The sequence below is a fragment of the Spea bombifrons genome, chromosome 7 (genome assembly GCF_027358695.1).
Source record: "Spea bombifrons isolate aSpeBom1 chromosome 7, aSpeBom1.2.pri, whole genome shotgun sequence".
NCBI classification, from domain to species: Eukaryota; Metazoa; Chordata; class Amphibia; order Anura; family Pelobatidae; genus Spea; species Spea bombifrons.
Window position 1 is genome coordinate 37,767,248 of NC_071093.1, and position 25,164 is coordinate 37,792,411.

Genomic DNA, 25,164 nt, shown 5'->3' on the forward strand with positions numbered 1-25,164 from the left:
TTATTTTTGCATGGTGCATTAGCTGAGCTGCCATCGTTATTCCTTTTAACCAAAGGGATTATTCTTCCATCAGCGCCCAAGCTTCCTCCGCTTTTTGATAGTACTGGTTTGCCAATCTCCCCTTCATGGCTTCCATGGCGGCTTCAGCAGCTTCTGTGTAAAGATCACCTAGAAAGAAAACAACAGTTCAATGATCCTAATTTACTTGGGTCCTTCTATACAGCCGTTATGTACAACCGTCTGCCGCCGGCACACTATCCTGCTCAACAGACTGGCGTGTGCCAGATCACAAAGGGTGAAGGAAAGCCTTATTATATAAAGATTTATTCCACAGCTTTGGTTAAAAACGGGACGACTTGTGAGGCTTTCAAGAGGCTTGAGTGTCCCTAGAAGACAATGTGCTGACCGGGCACTTTTTTAGGACTCTCTGTTACGACATTAAAACAACCTCCAGCTTGCATTTGTTTTTAGGTCCTCCAGCAAGGGGCAGATCACGCTGGGGAGGGGCAGATCACACTAGGGAGGGGCAAACAAATAGTCTTTGGATAAATATCAGCAGGACAAACACTAGCGAGTGATCAGAGGACAAAGGGGAGTGCGTGTGATCAAACACCGACACGTTACGTTAACATGTGTTTGCATGTTCTCAAGTACGCGCAAAGCACATGTATATAACATGCCTAGAAGTGCAAACATGCCAAAAAGAAACAGATGTGATGGGCGTTACGCTGCAAATATAGTATTTATCAAAAATAGCTAGTTATAAAGCAAATATTAGTGTCGATGATGGTTTAGCTGTAAAGCATCATTCCAGGGTGATGAGGATGATGGGAGTTACTGTCTCTTATCAACTAGGTAGTTAAGTTATCTACAGCTTGCTATGGAAATAAGAACACAAAGTTGTTATTGATCTTTACCGGATTTCTGTGGGTCTTTCTCCAGTTTAAACCCCCCCGTGAGTAACATTTCGGCTTCTCGAGCCAGCAGCAAGTACTTGGGCTCGTCCTGAGTCCCGTCGTATTCTCCTCCTTCGTCGTAGTCGGTCATGTTGAGGGCAGAGTTGTACCAGAACAGAGCCTGCTGCCAGTCTTGTAACCTGCGGAAAGAGCAGCCAACAAGTCTCTAGCTGCCGCACTACAACTCCCATGAGGTTAAGCCAGCATACTGCGCGACCCCTAAAGAAAGCCTTTCTGTAATGCAGTCGGATTAAGATGCCACGGAGCCCTAGACTAGCTTGCAAATGAACCCCACCAAGCCGCCATGATAGACTTCATTTACTAAACGTGTCCAGTCAGCATGCGCAGCTCTGTAATGATTTCTGTGGCCCCCGGCAGCACGGCCCTCAGAGCCGCTAGGCATTAGCACAGGCTATTTTGTGAATAATTGCAACTCAGCCATTCAGTATACATTTTTGCTTAACCAGGGTGAGGCTACAATATGTCAATGCACATCTTTTTTAAGTAATTTACAGGATTTAGAAGAATTTGTGTGTTTGGAGTGCGCTGCTTGGAAGAGGCTTGGGATCCTGCCACGGCAGCCCACTCAGGGAGTGGATTTCCCACATGATGTCATTGGCAGGGCCATTAGTGACCTGTGACTCAGGATAGAGCAAAGGAAGTCCAAAGATCGGATCCAGTTACGGAGGATCTGTCAGCTGCGAGACCTTTCCATTAATCATTAGCACACAAAAAAACTTTCTGCACTTTGTTTTTAGTTCTTTCCACTACTCAGCGGTTTTAACGGGATGCCGACTACCAAGCAGTAACACAACATATAATAACATACCTCCCAACAGTCCCAGACTTATGGGGACAGTCCAGATTTTTAGGAGTTCTCCCACCTGTCCTGCTTTTGCGGACAGCGTGGCTCATGGGCCAGTTGGGGAGATACTCCGATCCAAGCTGTAAAATGCATGGAGGTCTGTGCCTCGCCAGCAGCTCCCGCGTGGCTTTCGCTGTAAGACGTGTGGGTAGCTGCACCCCAACCATTAACGGCCCCAGCCCTACCTCTCACCCCCCAACAAAGGTGTTGTAATTTAGAAACAGCGGAACCGTTGGGGGGTATGTAGTAATGTTAGTGCATGAAGGAATTAAATTACCTGTCTGATCCCAGGTTTATTCCAGTATCGTAAGCTCGAGCGACGTGAATCATTGAAGGGCGATCTCCAGCCTCAGCTGCCATCAACAAATAGTTAAACCCCTTAATTTTGTTCTTGTCTGTGTCCTTAAAAGAAACATAAATACATATGCAGCAGTTAATATCTTACCTACTACAGCCCATAGGGTACCAATTACGCTCTTATACACAGACTGCTTCCAGTTCCGCAACCTCCGGATCGCCAGAGCCCAGTGAGCTAAACTGTCCCTGTTACGTGTCCATCGGAGTTGTGCTATGATGTCATTAAAGTGCAGGTACCTTTAAAAACTCCCACCAGGGTGCGCTGAAGACCCAACACGTTACCTGCACAGTGACTTCGGTCAGAATATGGTGGGGTAGCTGTGAGTACATCAGTCCCAGGCCAATAATGCCTTCCAGTTCCCCGCAGTTAGCCGCGTGTTCCAGGTGAAAAATGGCCGACTCTTGGTCCCACTCTTTGTCTTTGTCACAGAAGCGGCCTGCTTCGTGGTACCGCACCATGGCCAAGTGAACCTGCGAGGAAATGGCAACCGCATTCATTGTGACCTCACAACTTTAATACATCTTTTTAAAATAACAGACAAATGATCTGTAAAAATCAGAAATGTGATCAGAAATAGTAATACGATTTACAGAAAAGTGAAAAAAATACAGATGTCAAAAAAAAAATCAAACCCAAGGAAGAGGGCTTTCTTTAATGAGTCGTATCCTGAACAATATCTTTTGGGTTTTTTTATCTTAAGGGGTAAACGGGCCAATTAAAGCATTTAGTGGTGAAATATATGGCTGTGACATCACCTTCCCCAGAATGGATTTGCCGATTTTCTTCTCGAGTTCAAGAGCATTGAGTCTTTGTACCTCCATCGCCACGCAGGAGGGTCGGTGAATGTGGACACGAGCCGCGTGGAACTGGTTCCACTTCTCCACGGAGACCTAGAGAGCAAAATTCAACGAGTTCAGCTAACTTTCTGCCAGCATCCCCATCCCACAGCCATGCTCTGGCTGCCTCAAGATGATGAGAGTTGTAGCCTGCCAACAGCGCAAAGGCTATCTGACCCCTATAGTCACAGATAAGATTAACATTAAAACACAGTCAACAGCCATTCATCCAAACACCCGAAATATGAACATTTCCAAATCTCATTAACCATTTGCATACACTAACAGAAATAAATTAACTGTTTCGTTTAAATTTCTGTTTCGTCATCACATCAGATTAAAGCACACAATCCCATGCTTAACATGACATGTGACCTTTGACCATAAGAGTGCAAGAACAGCGGTCCAATGCACTTCTGGCCTTCAGGGGGCTAAACTGAAATAAAAAACCTTAACTCGGCTTAAACTAACTTTTCAGGACAACATCTTCTTAATGACCAAATACAAATCATATATGTACAATAAGCATCAAATGTATAATAAAGCCATGTAGTGGGCCCAGGTATCTGCATGCTTTATGTACCGCAGGGGTATTTAAATCCCCGCTGCGGGGGCTGTTTTAAACCCTAGAGGGGCTCCATAATAGATGAAAGACCATCACGTCAAACACACACCTCTGTCTTGTTCAAAGGTTCATCGTAATTGCTGGACCGGAGCTTTAATAATCAGCTGACAGCTTTTTGAGCCCCATGGTTGGATGGCTGGTATTCTTTTAAACACCATGCATTCGTTTGGTTGATGGGACTAAGCATGGCTAACTCATCTAGTCTATGCTCATCTAGTCTGCCCCTTTCTCTTGATGTAAGACTCGGATCTTAATCAATCCTTGATAATCATCTTCGGTTATGCCTATCCCATGCATAAGTTCCCTCACTGTATTAGCATTTACCACTTCTGCTGGGAGGCTGTTTCATTTATCTACCACCCTCTCCATAATATAAAAACTACCTGAGACTTTGACCCTCTAGTTTTAGACTATGATCTCTTGCTCCTACATTTCAATTCTAACGCTAAAGCCAATTAAAGTATACCTGCGTGATGTCAAATAATGTTCGGGTTAGGATATAAAGCCATCCAAACATGTGCGATTAAACGGAAACAGACTGAAACAGATGCAGAGAATCGTGGGAGACTCTGACAGAGGGTGGGGGGTCATGCAGAATCACCAGTTTACTCCGGGGGCTGTTTCTAGGGTTCACATAGGCTTTATTTACACCTTTGCTCTAATTGGAAAGAAAAAGATCAGGAAAGGAATAGATGAGGATGCAGGTCAAGGAAGAAATCGCCAGCGCTACAAACCCACAGTCCCATAGTCATTATTAGTAATTCATTGAGAAGAACGGCTCATTATTTATATTCAAGATGGCTGCCATGAACAATGTATTTTATTATTATTATCTTTTATTTATATAGCGCCAACAATTTCTGCAGCGCTTCTTACAATCCGAACATAAAAAAACTAGAACAGACAAACTACGAAGAACCGGCGCATTAGACTAGGAGCGCTCGGCTCACAAGCTTGCAATCTAGAAGTGTCTTCATGTTCATATACATTAATGGCATATTCCCTAGGCTTAATTAAGGCCATGGGGGTCCCACATTATTGAGGGTGTACCCCACAAACACCTCCTCCTACTACACAAGGCTTCACTGTGGTCCTCAGTTATGTATAGGGGGGCCTGTGACACGGATCGCACTGAAATATGATGTCATATCTCACAAGAGAAAGCACGAGGGAGGAATGACTGACGCGTGCGGCTCCAAATAAACTCATACGTTCTTCGTTTTCCTTTTTCATGACTATGGGGAAGAAGGAGTAGCGGCACGGGATGAAAAAGGAGGAGGACTGTTAGATGAATGAGCTTTTTGGGGGACAGCAGGGACGAGGATGACAGATTATAGCGGTGTGTTGTATCTAGTGATTGAAAGAAGGATATATTTGGGGGAAAAGGTTATGGTGGAGAAATGGAAAGGCGAGATGTGTAACTGTGTAACATTGTGTTTATGCTGCTATTTTAATAATTAACGAACGTAAGGGATGAAAAGGGCTTGGTTTTAGTATAATAAATGATTTACCTTTCCAAAACTGTCTTCTGATTCTGATTCAAGACGTCTTCGGTTGTGGTTGGAATGATTCTGTATGCAAACAAATAGACGTTTTATACAAGTACTCAATGGAGGCAAAGTCTTCACATGAAAAACTGTAATTATACTCATCACAAAATGTTTACAAAAAAACCTCTAAAGAACACGGGCAATTCAGAACTTACCCGAGGTTCCATCTCATCCGATTCACTTCTCTTTTCACTGGGACATCCGCTGTCACCTCCATTTTCTGAGTCCTTTAGGATGTAAAATATTCTAGTAACTAATTCATAGTAAAAACAATAAATCCATTCAACCAAAGTCAGTGAAACTGACCAAAGCAAGCAACTGATTTAATTAATTAGGCCTTAAGGGTTAAGAACGTGTTGGCTTTGGATGAATTTAGTCAGGTCCAACAGATGAGGCTGACACCACCGGAGTTCCAAGCTCAGCCATGAATTCAGAAAGGATTCGGAAAGACTTTATTCAACTTGATGTCCAAAGTATTTGACCCCGATATTGGCCGAGCTGTATGCAAGTTGTTTCATATTTCAGCTCCCTGTGTGGGATCTAACTCTGGGCTTAGTGAATACAGCCCTGCAAGCTCAACACAGCCAACAGAGAGTGGAGGTCAGCAGCATTTCAGCCAAAATAGATTTCTGACGGAGACCGGAGTTCATCTAAACTGAGAATCATACTTTAAATTGTTTTTATTTTTATCCCGAAAACCTGCATGATTAAGACTAGAAAAGATACGTACTCTGTGATTATCGCTGTTGTAGTTGTCTTCATGAACCAAATTATCCACTTCATTGAAAAAGGGCCAGCCTGTCCAGAAAATGAAAACGTCGAAAGTGAATCGCTCTGGAATGATTAATTTCCTCACAACAGCAAAAACACACATGTACTACAACCCATAACACGCACTAGCACCCTCGATTATTATTACATGTACATATTGCGGTGCACTGTTACTGTCTCCTTCTCTGTAGGTGCACTTGGCATCATAGCATGTTTTCCAAGACCACAAATACATTTAGAAGGTACAGTTAAAGATAATTTACTGCATGAAGCCCACAGATGTGTGGAGATCTCCAATATATTTGACGGATCCTCATGCTCAAAGGTTGGACGCAACTATGAAGGACAACTCTACTGTCTACACTGACGTAGAAAGAACTTGGCAAGCTACAACTTATAGGAGTCATTGTCTGCATTCCTAGTCATATAATTTAATATTACCCACAAAATGTGTAAATGTTACATTTTCAGCTCTTTGCCTTAATTAAAAAACGCTGAGAGGTTTGTGTAAGGAGCGGTGGGAGAAACGTGTAGGATTTGACAGCCAATTAGTTTTCTTCTGGAATGAGCATTCTTTATGGAAACACAAATGACCCGCGTTGGAAGCAACAGAAGGTCTCCTGCCTGTCTCTTGGAATTGCTTGGGGAGAAAGCTACACGCAGACCTTAGACACATCAGCACCTTCTGATCTACTCCGGCAATATGTTCTCATGATCATGTACCTACCGTGCACATCAAACCTGTGACCGTGAGGAGTGGCTGGGGACGGCGAGTTGGGCAGAGAGTCGAACATCACGTCGCTCATGTTCTCATCTCCCGAGTTCTCGGAAAGCCGGGAAAGCAGGGGGGGGCGGCTGCCAGACATGGTCCTGACTCTGGCGCTGCCACATGTTTCTTCTATGCCACGGAGGACAGTCTGGGCAGATTGCTGAGCAAAACACCAGAGGCAGTCAGCTGCGAGCGGGTGAACGCACGTAAACCATGCGCTGACTTACAGACTAAAGATAAGTCATGCGTCTCATGATACTAACAAACGGAGCTTTAAGGTGCTGCTCCCCTTAGACAAAACATTACGTGAACTCCTTAATGTGTATAATTTTATACTTTTCTCTTAATCACATAAAAACAACACAGAAACTTTACACCAAATCTCTACATAAATCAGCGTAGTCACAACCAACCAATGGAACGCAACCTTTACTCAATCGCATATACATTCCTAGAATTATATTTTCTAATTATAGTCATATTTTGTTTCAAAGTCCGTCATAGGGCCCACCTGTACGTTATCTTAGGTCAGCGGAAGACAATATGACAACAGTCCTGTCTACGCCAGGGACAAAGACCGTCGCACACATGATTCCCATCCCCACAGCCGGACAACGTTTTGGAAATAAGTTAAATATAAAGCTCCAGGAATAGCTTAAGCTCCTCGAACAGATAGAACAGAATGCAAGTTATAAATATTTGGGTTATCTCTTGTACCAGATATAGACGTGTTCCAGGAGACAGACCACGGAGCAATCGCACAACTTATTTCCCTACAGTCTCCAACGGGGAAAAAAGCGGGTCGGGATAGAATATTCTCGAAGAGAGGAACAGCAAAGGGTTAATCAATTCCTCTATTTCGGTGGAAAATAAAACGGAATGATAATTTCCTTCACTTTTTCCAAGACCCGTACAGGTCCATAAGTGTAACGTGTAATGCATTCAGCGACATGAAATGCACCTCCTGGTTTAGCGAATACACCCCTAATTTCCAGTACAGGCACAATTGTCATTAGGCATTGGAATAAACACTAACCAACATTTTAGCGCAGTTATCCAAAAAGACAGTCTCTCTTGGCGAAAGGTCAAACGGAGCCAGCTTCATGCTTTTACATATCCGGTTGCAGGTGTGAGAGTGAAAAAACAGGGCCATTCCTCGGACCCCTAGACATATTTCAGAAAGAGACGTGAATAGAAAACGACCAAATAAATACATATCACATCATTTAACTAGCCAGCAGCTAAAAACGGCCAGGATAAAAACTAATTTTACATCCAATGTTAAGTAAAAGAAAAATCTATATTTTTGTATTTCTTTGCTACGTTTTCTTTGTCGTTATAGGCAAGCAGACTTGTGGAAACGATAACCAGACATATGTAACTGTTTAAGCGTCAACACACAAAGCTGATTAAAAAGTGCAAAACTTACTACAAAGTATACAATCTTATTATAGCCGCTGTGTGGATTGAATATAGTAACCCCCCCCCCCAAATAACCATCTTATACGTCTTCCACTCACAGCGGCACACAGGTCAAATAGAACGGTTTATAACGTATGGAGCGATCTGTTAAGTCCACTTGAGTAGAACGTAACGCATTAATTGTTCTATAAATTATTATTGTTTTATATAGCGCCATCATATCCTGTAGTGCTGTACAAAGGGTGACACCTGAGCCACAAAATGTAATACCTAGGTTGCCGTCTCCAAAATCCGTCCCGCTCTCAGTGTGGATCTGTGGGTCGGTGTACAAGTCCCCGACTCCCTGAATGTCAACGACAATCAACTGGTGTCCGGAACGCTCAAACGTGAAGTGGCTGAAAGCCTGAGAAAATTATATATATATATAAACAACCAAACGATCTAGAAACCGGCTATAAAATACATAAAACATATGATAAAAACTTACTATAATACGTATCTGCCCAAATCTTATCAGTGCTTACTAAAGCAAACATTTAAAGGGCCAGTGACTCCGGACAGTAATCTCTACTCTGCCAATCTTGGATCGCTGTCTGCAAGCAAGCAGTGCCGGTAACATGCGCCGCCGGCAAAACACAAAAAATGACTAGTACCTCTTTAAGTTGCCAAAGCAATTTTTTAAGTTTACTGGGCGTTTTTAATACGGCACAAATATAACATATAAATTAAACCGTTGGAAAATGATTCACAAGGTACCTGCGGGGTGAGGCGGATGTTATCATCTCGGACAAAGCCAGAATTTGAGTTGTATTTAATATATTTTCCCTCAATGTAATGCTCCAGGTGGAAAAGCGGCTTGCCTGGTCTGTCCTTCATTTCGATGATACACATCTGCACAATGTCGACCTGCGGTGAACATTATAGACATTAATATTCATCTCTCTCCATACTATATACCAAGATCATCAGTAACCAGGAGTCCTAAAGAAATTACTCATCAAAAATAAATATCTAGGACAACATCTCTAAATGTATCACTTCCATATTTACTAAAGCATGCCTCAATGGAATGTCTACTAAACTGCGCTGTAATCCGCAGCTACTGCGGGATTCCTGTTGGGTTCCAATGACGGCCTTTTTCACGTCAATGCTTGGCTGAAAGGCATCACATGTACTTTAATGCATATAATAGCTGCATGGACCCTTTACATTGTTGTGTGTGTCCCATGCACATGCATTGGGGTATTCTGCAGAATCCCCCCCGTAAGCATTTGCCCCGTTTCTCACTCCTAGCTACTCGCCGTGCGCTATGGTTATATACGGTAACTCCCGATTTTAATAATTAGAATTAATACAAAAAAATTATTAATGCTAAAAATTGAAATTAATATTGAAAAAATATTTTTTTAAATTGGGATTTTAAAGAAAAACATTTGATCCAAAAAAAGTAAAAAAAAAAAAAAGAAAAAAATTCACTCATACATATCCTATTTATACATTCACCGGAAATTAAAATGCACTTTTTATGCTGCAGATGATATAGTTAAATAAGTAATGTTTGTGCAGTTGAAATAAAGGCAGATGACGGCAGAATGATTAGATAACAGATGAACGAGGAGCAGCCGTCAGGCAGTGGGAAGCCGGCAGGCAGTGGGAAGCCGTCACACGGGGAGGGAGCCATTGCCTTCTCTGGCTGGCTCACGTTTCAGCGGGAGAGGCCTGTAGAATGTAAATAAGCCCGCACACAATACGCGCTCTCACGTACGCCACGTCTCACGTCCAAAACATATGAGAAACCTCCCGGAGCTGTTTACAGCCTGAGCCGTGGACATGCTGTACTTTCACAGAGCTTCAGCTGTCGGTTCTCACACACGCGTGATCTACAGCCGCTGACACATGACATCATTAACATATACGTTAACACAGAAGGACCGCAACCGTACATTCTGCATCTTTCTTTATTATTAAGTCATATATGCTAAGTTAATTCTTTTATTACTGTCTAAAGCTGGAATCGTCTTTATAAACACGCTATGGCTTTACGCCTATAGAGGACTGATGGGGGTCTACGGCGAAAAGCGCTACACAACAGCTGCCGTAAAGCAATCCCCTTACTGTGATCAGTAAGCCCCTTGTCAGCGGATACGGTATTGTTTTTTACCTATACATTTTGCAGCACAATGTATAACTCAAGTTATAGATATAAAACGGTTTCTGTAATGATTGATAGGGTAACAGCCGGGGGGGTTACCTGTTTGGGTGGTTTATGTCGGTTGTATTCCTCTCCCCACAGTTTAGCTTCCATTTGAAGTCGAACATCTTCAAAATACACGTCTCTGTCTACAGATTCTAAATACCGTTTGGCGACGTAATTATACGCGATTTTCCACTGCTGCTTGTGTGAGAAGTTGGAGAGTTTTTTCCTGCCAGGGTAAATAGTATTTCGCTTAGTAAGCCCATCCGCTTTTACGGTTTAGAAAATGTAAAACCCAGGAGAACTTCGTGGCAGCTGACGTTCCACATACATTAGAGCGCTGCATATTATATGACACCGATTTAAAGCAGCAGTAATGACTGCCTTATACATTCAAAATTAACTTTAAATGACTTTTTAAATTCTGCCGAGAAGCAAGTAACATAGTAAATAGCTGGTGGCTCCTACATACCGCAACCAACAGCTGTCCTGTAAGATTAAAAGACCGGTTGCCATTGTGGCTTTTAACATTACTAAGCTTATTTCGTTCCTGGACTGCTCCTTCCGTGAGGACTGCTCGTTTTGGCTCAGACATTATAGAGGGTATCTAGTGAAGATCCCCTCTATTGATCTAGGTTAAAAATGAGCTACTTGCTTTTTCATGGTGCTTGCCTTTAAAAATAATACCCATATATTGAATTTCCTCCCCGGTTGATAAAACACATTATTACATGGCTGAATCACGCGATGGAATGTATAGAAAGGTTAATGTCTGAAGCTGTGGAAAGGCCTTATCAGTGTCCCTGGATTCTTATCACAAAGCGGCAGCAGCTGCAGTAAAAGAGCAAAACCTTCCGACCTTCCCGGTCTGCAAACCCTGCTCTGGCCAGACAGCGACAGCATGATAAACTGAATGATACAATTATTCCTCCTCTCAGTCTACATTCTGTTTTAAGGGGGGATCCATAATGGTTGGTTGGACACGGTGTTCTATTCTTATCTCGCCAGCCCAGTTAATAAACGTTTATCATATAAGCATCCCTATACTGACAGCGTTTGGAACGTCTACTCATTGCATTATCCTTTGTCTGTAAGAATTTAATCTAAACGCTCTAATGAGTCTGGAATCGTATCAGCCGTCACACACGGCTTCATTGGGAGATGAGAGGAATAGTTTGAGCAAAGATGGGTAATGGATAAAGAGGCTGATCAGAGTATTTGTGAAGAGACCGCAGCCTGTACTCACATGGGGAGATCCTGAAACCAAGACAGCTGGTAACGGACCTGCAATGTTAGCTTCCCGAGTTCCCATCAACTCGTGCCAAAATCTGCCATTAATAATTATATCTAGAAAAGGCCTGTACAAAGAACCATCTCAGGCATATACCCGGGAAAACCAGAACAGGTTCCAAGCCAACACCTGACCAGTGGAGAGGAGTACAACAAGCCAGATCTAGATCCTTCTCTATGGTCAGATCTAGATCTCCATGGACCCTCGCTAGGACTTTCATTCTGTTGGCCAACATGCCGCTCCCCGAGCACTAACAAAGATCTGCTCAAACGAGCTTAAAATCTAGAATTACCCATTTATCCACATGTTCAGTCAGAGGTGAATTCATACCAGCATGTCAAAAAGCCAAGAGCGTCACTGGGGTATACTTACGTCCTGTAGCATTCTCTCATAGCACCGCGTCCGAAGGGCTGTTACAAAACAAATAAAATACAGTTAAAATAACAAAAAAAATAATCATATATGAAAAAAAAATTCATATCCAGACACAGCAAACCAAAAGTTTTCTTGAGTTGTGGGTACTAGAGAGTTGTGGGTACTAGAGAGGGCACCAGTACCAATTCGGTCGCTAACGGACATTTAATTCTAATTTAAATGAAGGGTGGCCAAGTGGCCCGGCACAAAACCAGCTCGGCCATGTCCCACTCCCCATCCTGAGACACAGGTCTTCATGTACGCCCGGTATACCAAAAACTCCCAATAATAGGGTAATAATAATAATAATATTCCCACCCCAGCCTAATTATAGGTCAAACATAAATTTTATAGTAAATTAGGAATTTGTAGCAGTAAGTAAAACGTCAGAGGGGTTTATTGAGGAAGATTGGGGGTAGACGGTATAATTATAATCCGTTATTCACTCATAGCCAAACGGCAAAATGAGAAGTAAAAGAAGATATAATATGGGGCAAGAAGGGGCCACTTACTTGAGAAGCCATTTTAATCAGTACTTCGTCTTGCACCCACTGACCAGACACAGCATTGTACCTAAAAAATAAAAATGGATATTATTCTTATACACACTGTGGTTTACATAAAAGCACTAAAATACAAAAAGTATGACATCATGCGTTTGGTAGTGTTAGCCATTTTGCAGGGCCATCTTTTTTTTAGCGGGGGAAGCTCTTTGGAGATGTTTTTGCTGTTTAAATTGTCAGATCAGTAAGATGAAATGGTTAAACTCACTGGAACTCACAGTTTTGTGAATAATCCCCTTACCCCTAGACCTATCTATTAAGAGTTACCATCAGCAGTGCGCTTGGATGTTCAGAGGCTCAGACGTCATGTAAGAAAGTTTTACTTTACTGAGAGTGTGGTAGGTTAGTGGAACAGCCTCCCAGCAGAAGTGGTAGATGATAATACATTAAGGGAATTTAAAAACACACAGGACTGGTACAGGGCTCGCGCATCACCGAGGACTGATTAAGGTCCGAGTCTTTACAGGAAGAAGGAACAACAGACAAAAAACAGGCATACTAGATGGTTTTTACCTGCCGTCACATATAACATAAGTGATGTAAGGGCCCTCCTTACCCCTTGTTTCCAAGTCGAATTTTTGGATTATATACTACTTGTTATGTCCTGTTTACCTTTTGTACAGGGCCGTGGAATATGATGGCGCTTTATAAAACAATAAATGATAATAACAAAGTAATGCTTTTTGAAATATCTGGGAAAATGACATGTTCTAATACCTGTATCCTCTGCAGTTGTATAAACTTTATTCCATTGAAATTATATATATATATATATATATATATATATATATATATATATATTTATATATATATATATATATATATTTATATATATATATATATATATATATATATATATATATATATGTATACATATATATATATATACACACACTGTATATACATATACATACATATCCCCATCAGGCCCCATCTCAAACTTTGGAGAAATCTTTAAAAAGTTCTGACTTACTAACAGGAAGCTATACGTCCTTCATGATTTATTTTCTTAATGTTTTATGGAAAAGGATTGATTCCGACCAAGACATTCTGTCCCCGCTCTGGGAAACATTTTGGGCTACAATGTGGCAGCCCGGAGATGGATGAACGACATCCCACACGGCGCTCTATTCTGATCTCTGTAAGAACGACCCCGTGATTTTTACCCTGGAAGTTCACTTGTATCTAAACAAACCCCGGGACTATTTTTAACGACAGCGTCAGAGAATGACGCGGGGAATGAATCGCAGTGAATCCATTCCAACACACATGTGTGTGTGTGTATGTATACACAGTATATATATATATATATATATTCAAAGATCCCCTCTCTGTAACTGTTCTCTCTCCACGACCCCCCCCACCCCCCGCTGCTTGCATTGCACTTGATGCATTATAAAAGGATATCTGTGTAATAGAATGAAGAGCCATTCCTACTCCTCCTGCGAGTGACGTCTTCGGCAAAAACACATGTGATGACCCATGCAAACCGAAGAGTGCAAGCTATCCGGTCCCATCAGCCAAAAAAAGGGAGCGCGACCTCCTCAAAAGTCCTGCTATTTCTAAATCCGGTGGAATGGGGCCGTCAACCTGACCTGACCCTGCTAAAGGTTACCACTGCTATATATATATATATATATATATATATATATATATATATATATATATATATATATATATATGCACCACTATATAAATGAGCATACTAAACTCTAAATATAAGGTCTGGGAAAGTGGCATCTCTCAGCAGTGAATTAAACGATATTTTGGGTCTGAGTTTGGAAGCCCGTGGATCAGCGTTGGGTTGAGGTGGGACCCAAAGTTTACAGTTTGTAGAACAGAAGGATTATTATGTAGGACACAATGAGGTTGGCAAGGATCCCAATGTTTCTTTAAACATAATCATATATGTGTTCCTTTAACTTCACTCGCATCTTCTCCCCCAGTACTAACAAGTTCTCGAAGATCCTACCGCTTAATGTTCTTCCTCTCTATCTGGATCGCTGTCGCTCTGTTTGTAGCCAGCTATGTTCTGCGTATATACTGTACTCTTGGCCGTGTGCGTGTAACTGAGAACCTCTCCAGATTTATTTGGGGACATACCAGGCACCGTCCCAAGATCCTAAGTCTGCGAGCCAGACTGCCTTTTAGATTGCTGGCCTTTAAATACAGTACGTCGAGTGTCACTTGAACTGCAGTAAACAGAATGGGCTTCTTCACTTATTATAATTCAATCCTGAAGATGCAAAGACCTCGAAGAACCGCATGAGAAGACAGGACGTCCTTCAGAAAGGATCGGCCGTGTTTTTACGTGGGGGGGGGATCTTTTTTACAGATGAACACCTTTTATTAGTAATACTTTGCCTTTGGCTCTCTACATCATCCAGCCACATACACAACATGCCAAAAAACATCAAGCGAAGACCTCTATAATAATAACAATCTTTAAAACACTTTTCCTCCTAAGGCTTATTAAAGAGTGCAATTCATTTTTAGTCTAAGTGGAACAGCAGCTTTAAGTTCCATCAAGGAGCGTGAGTATTTAGGAGTTTATTGAGTGCCCGTCCTGGGGTTTCTGGATGAATTTTTAAGTATATCTGATATCTCGGGGCTACAGACCTGTGTCGGACGGCATGCTCGGTCTCTATGTCTTCCAGGTGGAACTCAGCCCAGGGGTCAGGCATCTGCTTGGCTTTCTGTATCGCATGTTTCCAGGCTTCCTGCGGAGGACACAACGATGGAAAGTTACTAGATTAATTTAATCTAATCCAAAAAAAAAATAAATCTGGATTTATTAGAATTTGTGAGAAATTGAAGATTCCATTGATTATGGACACGTGGAGTATTATGGAGGTACAGAGATTTTTTTTGGAATAAAACCTATATCAACCATCAAAAAAAATAAAAAAATTCAAATAAAATTTATTAAGGGCTGGGAAAAATATCAACGTGGTGGACCAGCAAGCAGAATTATGAAAATTATGGAAAATTACTGGTGAGTGGACAGGGATGAATTTCCAGCCCAGTATATGAATATTATATAATATTATAATTATATAATAATATACTATTTTAATAAGGGGCAGTGTAAATGGTAAGAACAAGGTGATTAGACAGATCGATCAGCACAATATCCTAAAACAGCCGGGATAAAGAGACTTAAAGAGAAAGTTCATTAAGTATCCCATAACCAGTTATACAACAGAGTTTTGTTGGCATAGCAACAACAACCAAAGCGTATTAAAAAGTAGCGTTAGGATTGTCAAAGGTTTCAGGAAGCTGTGGAATGCAGCACATGATGGAATTTCACACGTAACATACAAGATGATGTAAGAGGGAAGAATGAGATAAATATTCGGGAATATATAAAGAAGGAGAATGAAAAAAACTAATATACTTAAGGGTCCCGTTCTCTTTGTCCTTTATCTTAACCCCTTAAGGACAATGGGCGGTCCCAAAACCCATTGAAAACAATGCATTTTGAGCCCGTACATGTAGTCATTAAGGGGTTAAAGAATGTTTTTCATGTTATACAACTTTGCCACAAAATACCAAATATGTGGACAGAAAATGCCCTTTATTTCTACAAGTCTGGGCCTCTAAAATATGTACAGTAAAGTACCGTATATGAATAAAATGCAATTAGCCATAAAAGGGTTAACTGAAAGATCCCCCCCCCCCCCCGGCGTTACTTAAACCTGAACGGTGCATGGAAATGAAGTGTTGTTTTTTGGAAAGCAGATTTGTTTCGCAATGATTTAAGGATGATGTGTCTGGAACCGTGTCCTGGATTTATTGCAGAGAACTGGGTACCTTAAATATACTGCCTGAAAATGCTAGTCGGAAACAAAAAAGGGGAAAGATCCAAATGAGTAATCACACGTACCCGACCTCGATCAGTCAAGCAGCCATGCTTAGAAAACTGACGTTTGTCATTCTAGGAAATGCACGAGAAACATTAATGGAGACGGTCACGGAAAGCAGAGTATAACGCAAGCAAAGCGCGCTTCGAAAGCACATTCAAGCAGTCATAACAAGACTTAGAGGTTATTGACGAGACTACTGGCTACTACAGGGCAACGTTCTGAACATGGAACAATCTTCCTAGAAACCAATGGGGTTATTAATGTCCCCAATAATGGATCATACCATTGCTTGGTATGAAAAGAGGACCACGTTCAGAACTTTGCATCAAAATACAGAATTTTATGGGATCTTTCTAGCAGCAGAATAAGTGGGTCTCTGGGGTGGCATTTGATATGTAGGCAGAAGATGAATGAGGCCCCGCCTACTCCCTACCCAGGTCCTGCCCACTCACCACCCCCTGTCAGGTCTATTGTGAGCTAGCCCCACCTCTGTGTGCAACTAGTCCCGCCTCTGCGATGCTGAGCTGACCCATTAACATCCAGAGAGCCCCCCCGGGGTTCAGACCTGGTCTGTTCCCAGGTATTGCGGCGTGACCCCCAGTATCTCATGGCTCTTGAAGCATAAATTAAACGCTTAATAACAGTGTTGTCATAGGTTACCGCATTAAAGGTAAAGTTTAGTTACTTTAACCCTTTGCATGCCCATCATTCTTGAGCAAGGCACTGCACCATGGTACGCAGAGGGTTAACATGGTTTATTATCTTGTTTGCTCTTGGCAGCGCCCCAGTATGAATTCACAAAACAGTCCTTATATTTTTATATTTGCTTTACAGATCAATAAATATTTAAATGTTGTTCTCTTTACCGGTGTATGATTTAACTCTTTAAGTAAATAAATAAAAATGTTATCTGACTCCCCTACTGTAAAAAATATAGATCTGAGATCTATTCGGAAATATCTCATGTAAATGGCCGCAGTTTTAATCATACAGGAAGCAGAAAAACAAGACAAACCGCACAGTAAGACGGCGGGCAACTGAAACATTATAAACAAAACAAAATGCAATTGCTTTGCTCCAAACTACCCAATATCTTCACGCACGTTTAAAAATTAGATCGTCGTTTATAAGGAGAGCTGGGAACAAAGCAATGGATGGCGACGTATGGTTTAAAGGGACAGTCTCGTTTTTTTCTCAGCCTCCATGCATGGAAGCCCAATTTGTTCTCAATCAGAAACAACACTAAATAAAAAAAAATAGATAAAGGAAAAAGAATTTGGTTTCCATGACAACTGCTCCATACTCAGCACCGCAATCTCCTGCCCCCTAGGCATTAAACCTCTACATACAAAACAAGTATTATTATTATTATTGTTATTTGTACCAATTATTACTATAGAAGTCAGATTAAAAATATATAAATATATTTTTGGTCATTCTTTATTTCTTGGTGGATTTCCCCCTCCACCTATTTTGGAAATAAAAATACCAGCCATCTGATTGCTTCCATAGGTTTTTTTTTTTTATTATTATTATGGGGTTTTTTTTTTATTACCATTTGTTTACATCGCAATGTGTTGTCTGCTTCACTAGCACATAAAGGGTTAAGGGCATGTGTTTTGATGTGAAGACATGTGTGAGAACAGACCATATAACCTTCGACCTCTATAGGAAGACCGAAGCAGGCGCTGCTTCAAACTAGTTCTGACCGGCAATGTTTGGCAACAAATCCTTCTCCTTTGGAAAGGTCTTTAATACATTATTAACCCTTTAATTCCCACTGAGATTATTCTCACTGGGATTATTAACCCTTTCATTCTCACTGGGATTCCGAATGTCGTATATAAAAAGTGTTTCTCTTGTGGGGGAGCGCAATACATTGTTTTGTGATTTTACAGTAATAGTTCTTATCTTCAGGTTAATGAGCTGATTATATATATATATATATATATATATATATATATATATATATATATATGTATAATAGAAGAGTATTGTGTTAGATGTGGAAAGAAAAGAATACATTTCGAAATGATAACTATACTATCCATTAGCCAGGCTGGTTAACTCTTTGCAACACACACGTAATAAACTTCCCAATTAGGTTAATTCGTACGAATGTCCAAAAGCTAGGTGGGACCCCAATACAAACCAAGCAGAGATCTCAGAATTTTTGTTTGCATTTCATTGCCCACACTCTCTCTCACACTAAACACTCTTACTCAATCTCTCTCACACTCTCATTCACTCTAACACTCTTACTCAATCTCTCACACTCTCACTCACTCAAACACTTACTCAATATTTTAATGGTTTTTGGTCCATTTGCACAAGTTTAATGGGTAACTCTGCTCTTGAATCAAATACACAGATAATATCTCATTCTTAATGTTGAAATTTATTCTAAAATGTAACATTATTTATGTATTTACAGTTAAAATACACGAACATTCCTTCTGCGCTTCCGATATTTCACATAGAGCTGGTTTTGTTGATAATATTACAAAGTTTTTACACTAGCGTGAAAATGAAAATCTAACCCCTTTATCACATGCATGTGTAAGAAAATGACTCCATTCCATGTATCTACTACTCCGCTCAGGAGACTACACAATTCAATAGCGACAGCAAGCGGGGCAATTTATAAAATGCACCAAAGAACCAAACCATATTCGATCCAGTAACCACCACACGAGGACACCCCGAAGGCAGCATTCATAAACCCGAGCATATTCCGATACACACCTTAAAGCTGAAGGAGTTCCTGGGAGAGGAGCTGCTCCCGTACTCGCTTTCCTTGGCCAGCTTGCTGAAGAAGTCCGCGTTCTTTTTGTTCGCGGCGTGATGTGACGCCAGGTCGTCTGTTATGGGGCAGATGAAGAAGTTGTCCTCATCGTCGCTGTCAGCCTTGTTGTAATCAGAGCGCCGTTCGTTTTGTAAACGGTTGTTGTCAAGACCTTCCATTCGGAAGATGAGATCTTCGTCGGCCATGTTCGCGTGAGCTCCGGGCAATGAGAAGAATATATCGGATGACTGGAATATCCAGAGTGTTGCTGTGTATAAGCATTCAGTGAAGGGTCTGCAAAACCAACGCAAAGGAAAAAAATCCATCAACGTTATTATATTACAGATTTTTATAGTATTTTATATCATATTAGTATACAGATTATATATATATATTTTTATAATATAGATTATATATACTACATTTTGTATATAGTATAGTATACATCATACTGTATATAATATACTTTGTAGAATATATTAGTAAATAGATTTTATATATCCCATATTTTTATATATTAGTAAATAGATTACCTATCCCATATTTTTATTTAGTATTAGTATAAAGATTATATATATTATTTTGTATATAGTATTAGTATAACGATTATATATATATTATTTTTTATACAGTATTAGTATCTAGATTATATATACTATATATTTTTATAGTATTAGATATACTATGTTTTTATATAGTATTATAATATAGATTATATTTTTTATATAGTATTTGTATATAGATTTTTTATACGATATTTTTTTTTTATTATAGATTATATATAGTATTTTCCAGTGTTGGTTTTCAAGTTGTCCCTGAGAGTTTATTATTATTATTATTATTAAAGAGGTGTCTCGCACCATCTCTAGACTGATGCAAACTGTTTAAATCGCCCTGAAAGAAGAAATGTCTCGACACCATTCCTGTCCCCGTCTCCCAGGTTTTCAATGTCTGCTTGTACCGGCACAGGTGTGCCAGCGATTACCTGGCGAATACATCCGTGTTAATAAAACAGCCACCTGTTATCATATTAGGGGACGGCTGGAAAGATTTAGCTTGCGAAGACCTGGGACGTTAATGTCTCTACACCCAGAACCCGGTGCACGTGATCCCGTATCATATAAAATAAAGGTCTGCCAGGTAGAGCGTTTGTGTCGCCGACCCTTCATACCAAAATCATGGTTTAACCCAGGGGTCCTCAAACTGTGGCCCTCCAGCTGCTGCAGGACTACATCTCCCATACTCCTCAGCCAGCCCCTTAGCTGAAGGAGCATTATGGGAGATGTAGTCCTGCAGCAGCTGGAGGGCCGCAGTTTGAGGACCCCTGGTTTAACCAGTAGTTCTAGGCTCCAGTAATCAGCACTTTAAAGATAATGGAGATGACACTTGAAGGAGAGCCATACAGATGACGGACCTTTTTCATATACTGTCAACTATATTGTTGTTCATCGCTACTGAATCTGCAGGCGCTCTTATCAAATAAAATGTAACAGAACCCTAATGTGATTGACTATAAGAGGCAGCGTATGAGCTTATTGACCTAGAGCACATATATATATATTCAGGGCTGTAAGGGGAAAGGTTAAAGTTCACAAGCTGTTTAAAGGTACAAAATACCCTTAAAAAAAGAAATAACCAAGGAGCAGCACAATGGCTTCAGCTTCAGGCCAAACGAGCTCTCAGGAAGCCTTTGTGAGCCCAGCAATTAGTCAAGAAAAGCAAGCGGAAAATCCCTCTCGAGGAGGAGAAGGGGAAAGAAAAATGGCCGAGAACCTGGTATCAGCGAAAGGCTAACACATCCTCCTCCGCACAACACTGCACAGTGTTATTATACACAGTCCGGTACATGAAATAACCCTACATAACGTAACATAGGCCTATGCATTTCCCACGGGAGCAGCCATCCTGACTTCCTGTTCCCCATAGGTAGACCTTCCCTTGGGGTTATTCCTCCCCTGTTGAGTTACTCTTCCCTTTTGGTGGCAGCTGATTAGTTGTGGCTGCCTTTGTGAGGCTGGGGAGATAACATCATGGGTAACATGTCATGGGCAACGTGTCATAGGTGTGCAGGTTGCCTCATTTTTCAGGTCTCAGCCTCGCTTCCTCGTGATGGAATTTCGGTGACATAGACGCCCCCCCCAGTCCTTGTGTTACAGGAGATGCGTCCCATCGAGCACACTCACCACCAGTGTGCCCCACCGCTGGATCATGCATGAGTCCCAGGGGCTTTGACCCCCAGCGCACACGGACAGAAGGTGCTCCCAGTGATTTCAATGGGGAATTCTTTCCTGCCAGAGAACTCCAAGCAGCCAGAACCGGCAGGATTTATAGAAATGTATATAAAGGTACAGTCATATACGTTCATCGCTGGCGGGGCACTAAAAAGCTGCTCCTCTGACCCAGCGTACAGTTATCCAGGCGGAGAGATACTCTACCGCAAAGGGAAATTTATTTCACCCCACCAACAAAATGGGCTGCAACACAAGCATTCTCACGGCAATGTCTCTCCCCGCTGACTGGCCGGGGGCCACAATAATGCTGTCAATCGGTCCACTCGAAGGTGAAAAACAGGGTGTATGTATATCCACTGATACAACGCATTATCTGAAAGATCTGCCTGCTTTTAATAAAGTCTCTGCAGCATCTCTTTGTCCAGCAGACTGTGAAACGCGCTACAACAGATAAGACCCATTCGGCCCGTATAGTCTACCTGTTTTCCCTGCTGTAAAGACTCAGACCTCAATCAGTCATTACTATACCGTGCACGATTACATTCCCTCACTGTATTAACCCTACCACCTCTGCTGTGAGGCTGTTCCATTTATCTACCTTCTCAGTAAAGTAAAAAGTGTGATGCACTGCTTGTTATGTCCTGTTCACCCACTATACATCGCTGAAGAGTACGACAGCGCTATATAAATCAATTAATACCAAGAACAATCGAACCCTTTCAGTGACAGACTGCACAGGAAAGATGAACAGACTGGAATTTCAGGTACGCCGAGAGATATTAGAGGTTATAATCCTGGCCAACCACTACGTTACATAGAATTACGGCATCCTCGGGGAGGAAATACACAGACTGCATTCTAAATACCTACATAAACCATATGGCGAGAAAAAAATTATATTTAACAGCCTTTTGATCACCTTGTGTTCTGACCCCTGCAATTAATACCCTAATGTAATGTTTTTGCCCAATCCTGATGTAACATGAAACTATTTGCTTGGGTATTATTTGGTGAATCAGGCAGCGCAGACAGAACATCTGGTGCCAGGCGATGCTCAATCCATACATTTTTCCTCGTCCCACCGTTGACTCGCCTACAATACCAACAATCGAGCCCCTTAATCATATTTTCGATCCATAACACACACATAGGGTTAAATACATGACATTGAGTCATTTCCCTAAAAGGCATTAATGCACATACCGGGCTGCACGTACAGGGCTGCACACACCAGCTGCGATCCCTGCCCGGAGCCAGGCCTTCAAAACAAAAAAACTCTTATTCTCGATGCATGGAATCTGATGCACACAACATGCTCTGGCCAATCATAACATGTGCCATGATATGTTTAACCCATTCAACTCCACCTAGAACAACACTGCACCGCAGTGCTGCTGCATTAGGGAGGTTTTAAAAATGATCCCCACTGTAAGTGGTTAATAGGTGCCTGATGATAAGGTGGTAAACTACAGAAAGGCTGCAACATCAATAAGATGATGATGAACCCTCTGGCAGCTATAGGGTTAAACTGTTCGATCTGTGAGTCTTTAGACATCTGACTTCATCATGGTGGATCTAGACGGCCAGTAGGAACTCTGGATCTTGCAATATACCAAGGGGCATGGCTTGCTTACCCTGCACAGATGGCACACCCGGCAGTCTTGCAGATCTTGGAATGCGGGGATCTTGGTCTGGAGATCCTGATTCCCCGCAGACACAATGGACGAGCACAAGGCCAGCAAAGGGCTGTCACAGGAACTCGGGGTCTCCTTGGCCAGTGATCGCACACTGTCTAGTGTGCAAGGAATAGTCGCTGCTTGAGACCCAACTCCTCCTGCCTGACAGTCCCACCCACACGCCCACCCATCCAGGGCAACGTTCCATGCCACCGCCCACTCTACAAGCCCAGCGTTCTAAGCCACCGCCCATTCTGCAAGCCCAGCGTTCTAAGCCACCGTCTACTCTGCAAACCCAGCGTTCTAAGCCACCGCCCACTCTACGAGCCCCGCGTTCTATGCCACCGCCCACTCTGCAAGCCCAGCGTTCTTAGCCACCGCCCACTCTGCAAGCCCCTCGTTCTAAGCCACCGCCCACTCTACGAGCCCAGCGTTCTAAGCCACCGCCCACTCTGCAAGCCCAGCGTTCTAAGCCGCCGCCCACTCTGCAAGCCCAGCGTTCTATGCCAAACATCTCCCCTAGCTCCTCGCACGTGGCTGGCTGGCGGAAGGATTAGTTTTGGGTTATTATTATGAGATTTTGGGCAGTCACCCAATCGCTGGTTTATTGTATAATCTCTTTAAATCATGCCATTGCTGCAAAAGAACGGGAAATCAAAGCTGTTGGAATGAGCACATTAGAAAACGTTGATCGAGGACCTCTCGGGGGTTCAAATTAAACTCTATTTGTATAGGCATGTCAATGGAGTTAGATCAGTTATGGAGCTCCTGTTGAGCATTTTTAAACGTTGCACAAATGTTTAGTATAAAGAATAGATCATGAGAGCCTTCCCGGGTAACATACTAACTTGTAACATATGCATGCATGTATGTGAATTATGTTCCTCTGCAGATCATGTGGTTTTGGGCCGTTGGTTTGTATCGCGCAGGATTAGGATTCTCCCTTGCAGGCAGAGTGCATAGCAAGCAGGGCGAAAGACACGCGTGTGATTGAATTGTAACACGTGCCGCCCAATGTCTAGATATGCGTGGCCACGCTCTATGTTTGTATTCTGATGTGATGTGCGTCCCGGCGGGAGGGTATGGGGTGTCAAAAGCCCACTGGGCATTGTCCAGATGGCCCGGCCTGCCGCTTCTTACATACATGCGAATAGGCCATCCGGTGGCAGATTATCCATAATGCACAATAGGCGGGTGTCTAGGGGACCCGGGGCACTAATCTGCCAGCACCCCACCACCAGCTGCTGTCGGCACTGTGCTGGCTATTGGATGGGGGTCACGTTACATCAAGACCCTGCCATACCAGTACGGGATGGTATGTGCACATGTGCGTGTTCTGCCGCATCATGTGTGTGTCGCTGTGGTAGGCATGTTCCGTTGGGAAAACAAAACATAGGAAGTGTTCTACAAAAGCAACATCATCAACCCCCTGCTCGTGACATGCAGTGAAAAGTATATGTAATGTATAAATCCTGATCACATACATCTAAAGTACGTGGAATTTGTACCAGATAAAGACATTACGAAAGATGGCAACCCGACGGAGACCTGGAGAGACTCCGAATTACTGCGGGTCTAATCGAATCCCGATGGCAGCCGTGACATGCGCCAGCCGCTCCGGCCGTAGGCTACGTCTGGACAATCACGTAAGCAATTCATTTAAAAGACAACGATCCTCTGGTAACACTCGTTTCGGTTAAACTCCCCGACATCTGTATCCCTGCGCTGTAAGCGAATTTTACTCTGAGTGCAGTTTTCTCGTTATTGTCATTTACGAGGCGCCTCGCTGAGTTCGTCTTCTAATAAAATGTCGCATTGTGAGTGCGGTGCTTGGAACATAGGCCAGAAAAGCAAATGCGGTTAAACCGCTAATTCACTTACTACCGGTCACACCATCTAGTACCGTCCAAAACTCATAAAAGTAACAGAAAGGATCCAGACGTTACGTAAATCCCGCCTGAAAGCCCCTTCTGGCCTTAACGCTGGGTATCT

The 25,164-nt window shown here is 42.2% G+C and overlaps 1 protein-coding gene across 2 annotated transcripts; it reads right to left on the reverse strand.

Moving 5' to 3' along the window:
• On the reverse strand, window positions 1-23,275 carry EEF2K (eukaryotic elongation factor 2 kinase). Of its 2 annotated transcripts, XM_053471215.1 has the most exons (19): window positions 23,131-23,275; window positions 19,226-19,559; window positions 15,234-15,334; window positions 12,564-12,624; window positions 12,010-12,047; window positions 10,404-10,575; window positions 8,909-9,058; window positions 8,423-8,555; window positions 7,767-7,894; window positions 6,689-6,890; window positions 5,921-5,988; window positions 5,346-5,417; window positions 5,152-5,211; window positions 4,242-4,298; window positions 2,935-3,069; window positions 2,461-2,649; window positions 2,099-2,223; window positions 918-1,096; window positions 1-168 (listed from the first exon to the last, which is right to left on the reverse strand). In XM_053471215.1, the coding sequence occupies exons 2-19, from the start codon at window positions 19,469-19,471 to the stop codon at window positions 59-61; spliced, it is 2,226 nt and encodes a 741-aa protein (XP_053327190.1). In that variant the 5' UTR covers window positions 19,472-19,559; window positions 23,131-23,275; the 3' UTR covers window positions 1-58. The 2 variants fall into 2 exon arrangements, with proteins under 2 accessions (XP_053327190.1, XP_053327191.1); XM_053471216.1 differs by lacking the exon at window positions 4,242-4,298.
• Window positions 23,276-25,164: the final 1,889 nt, after the last annotated feature.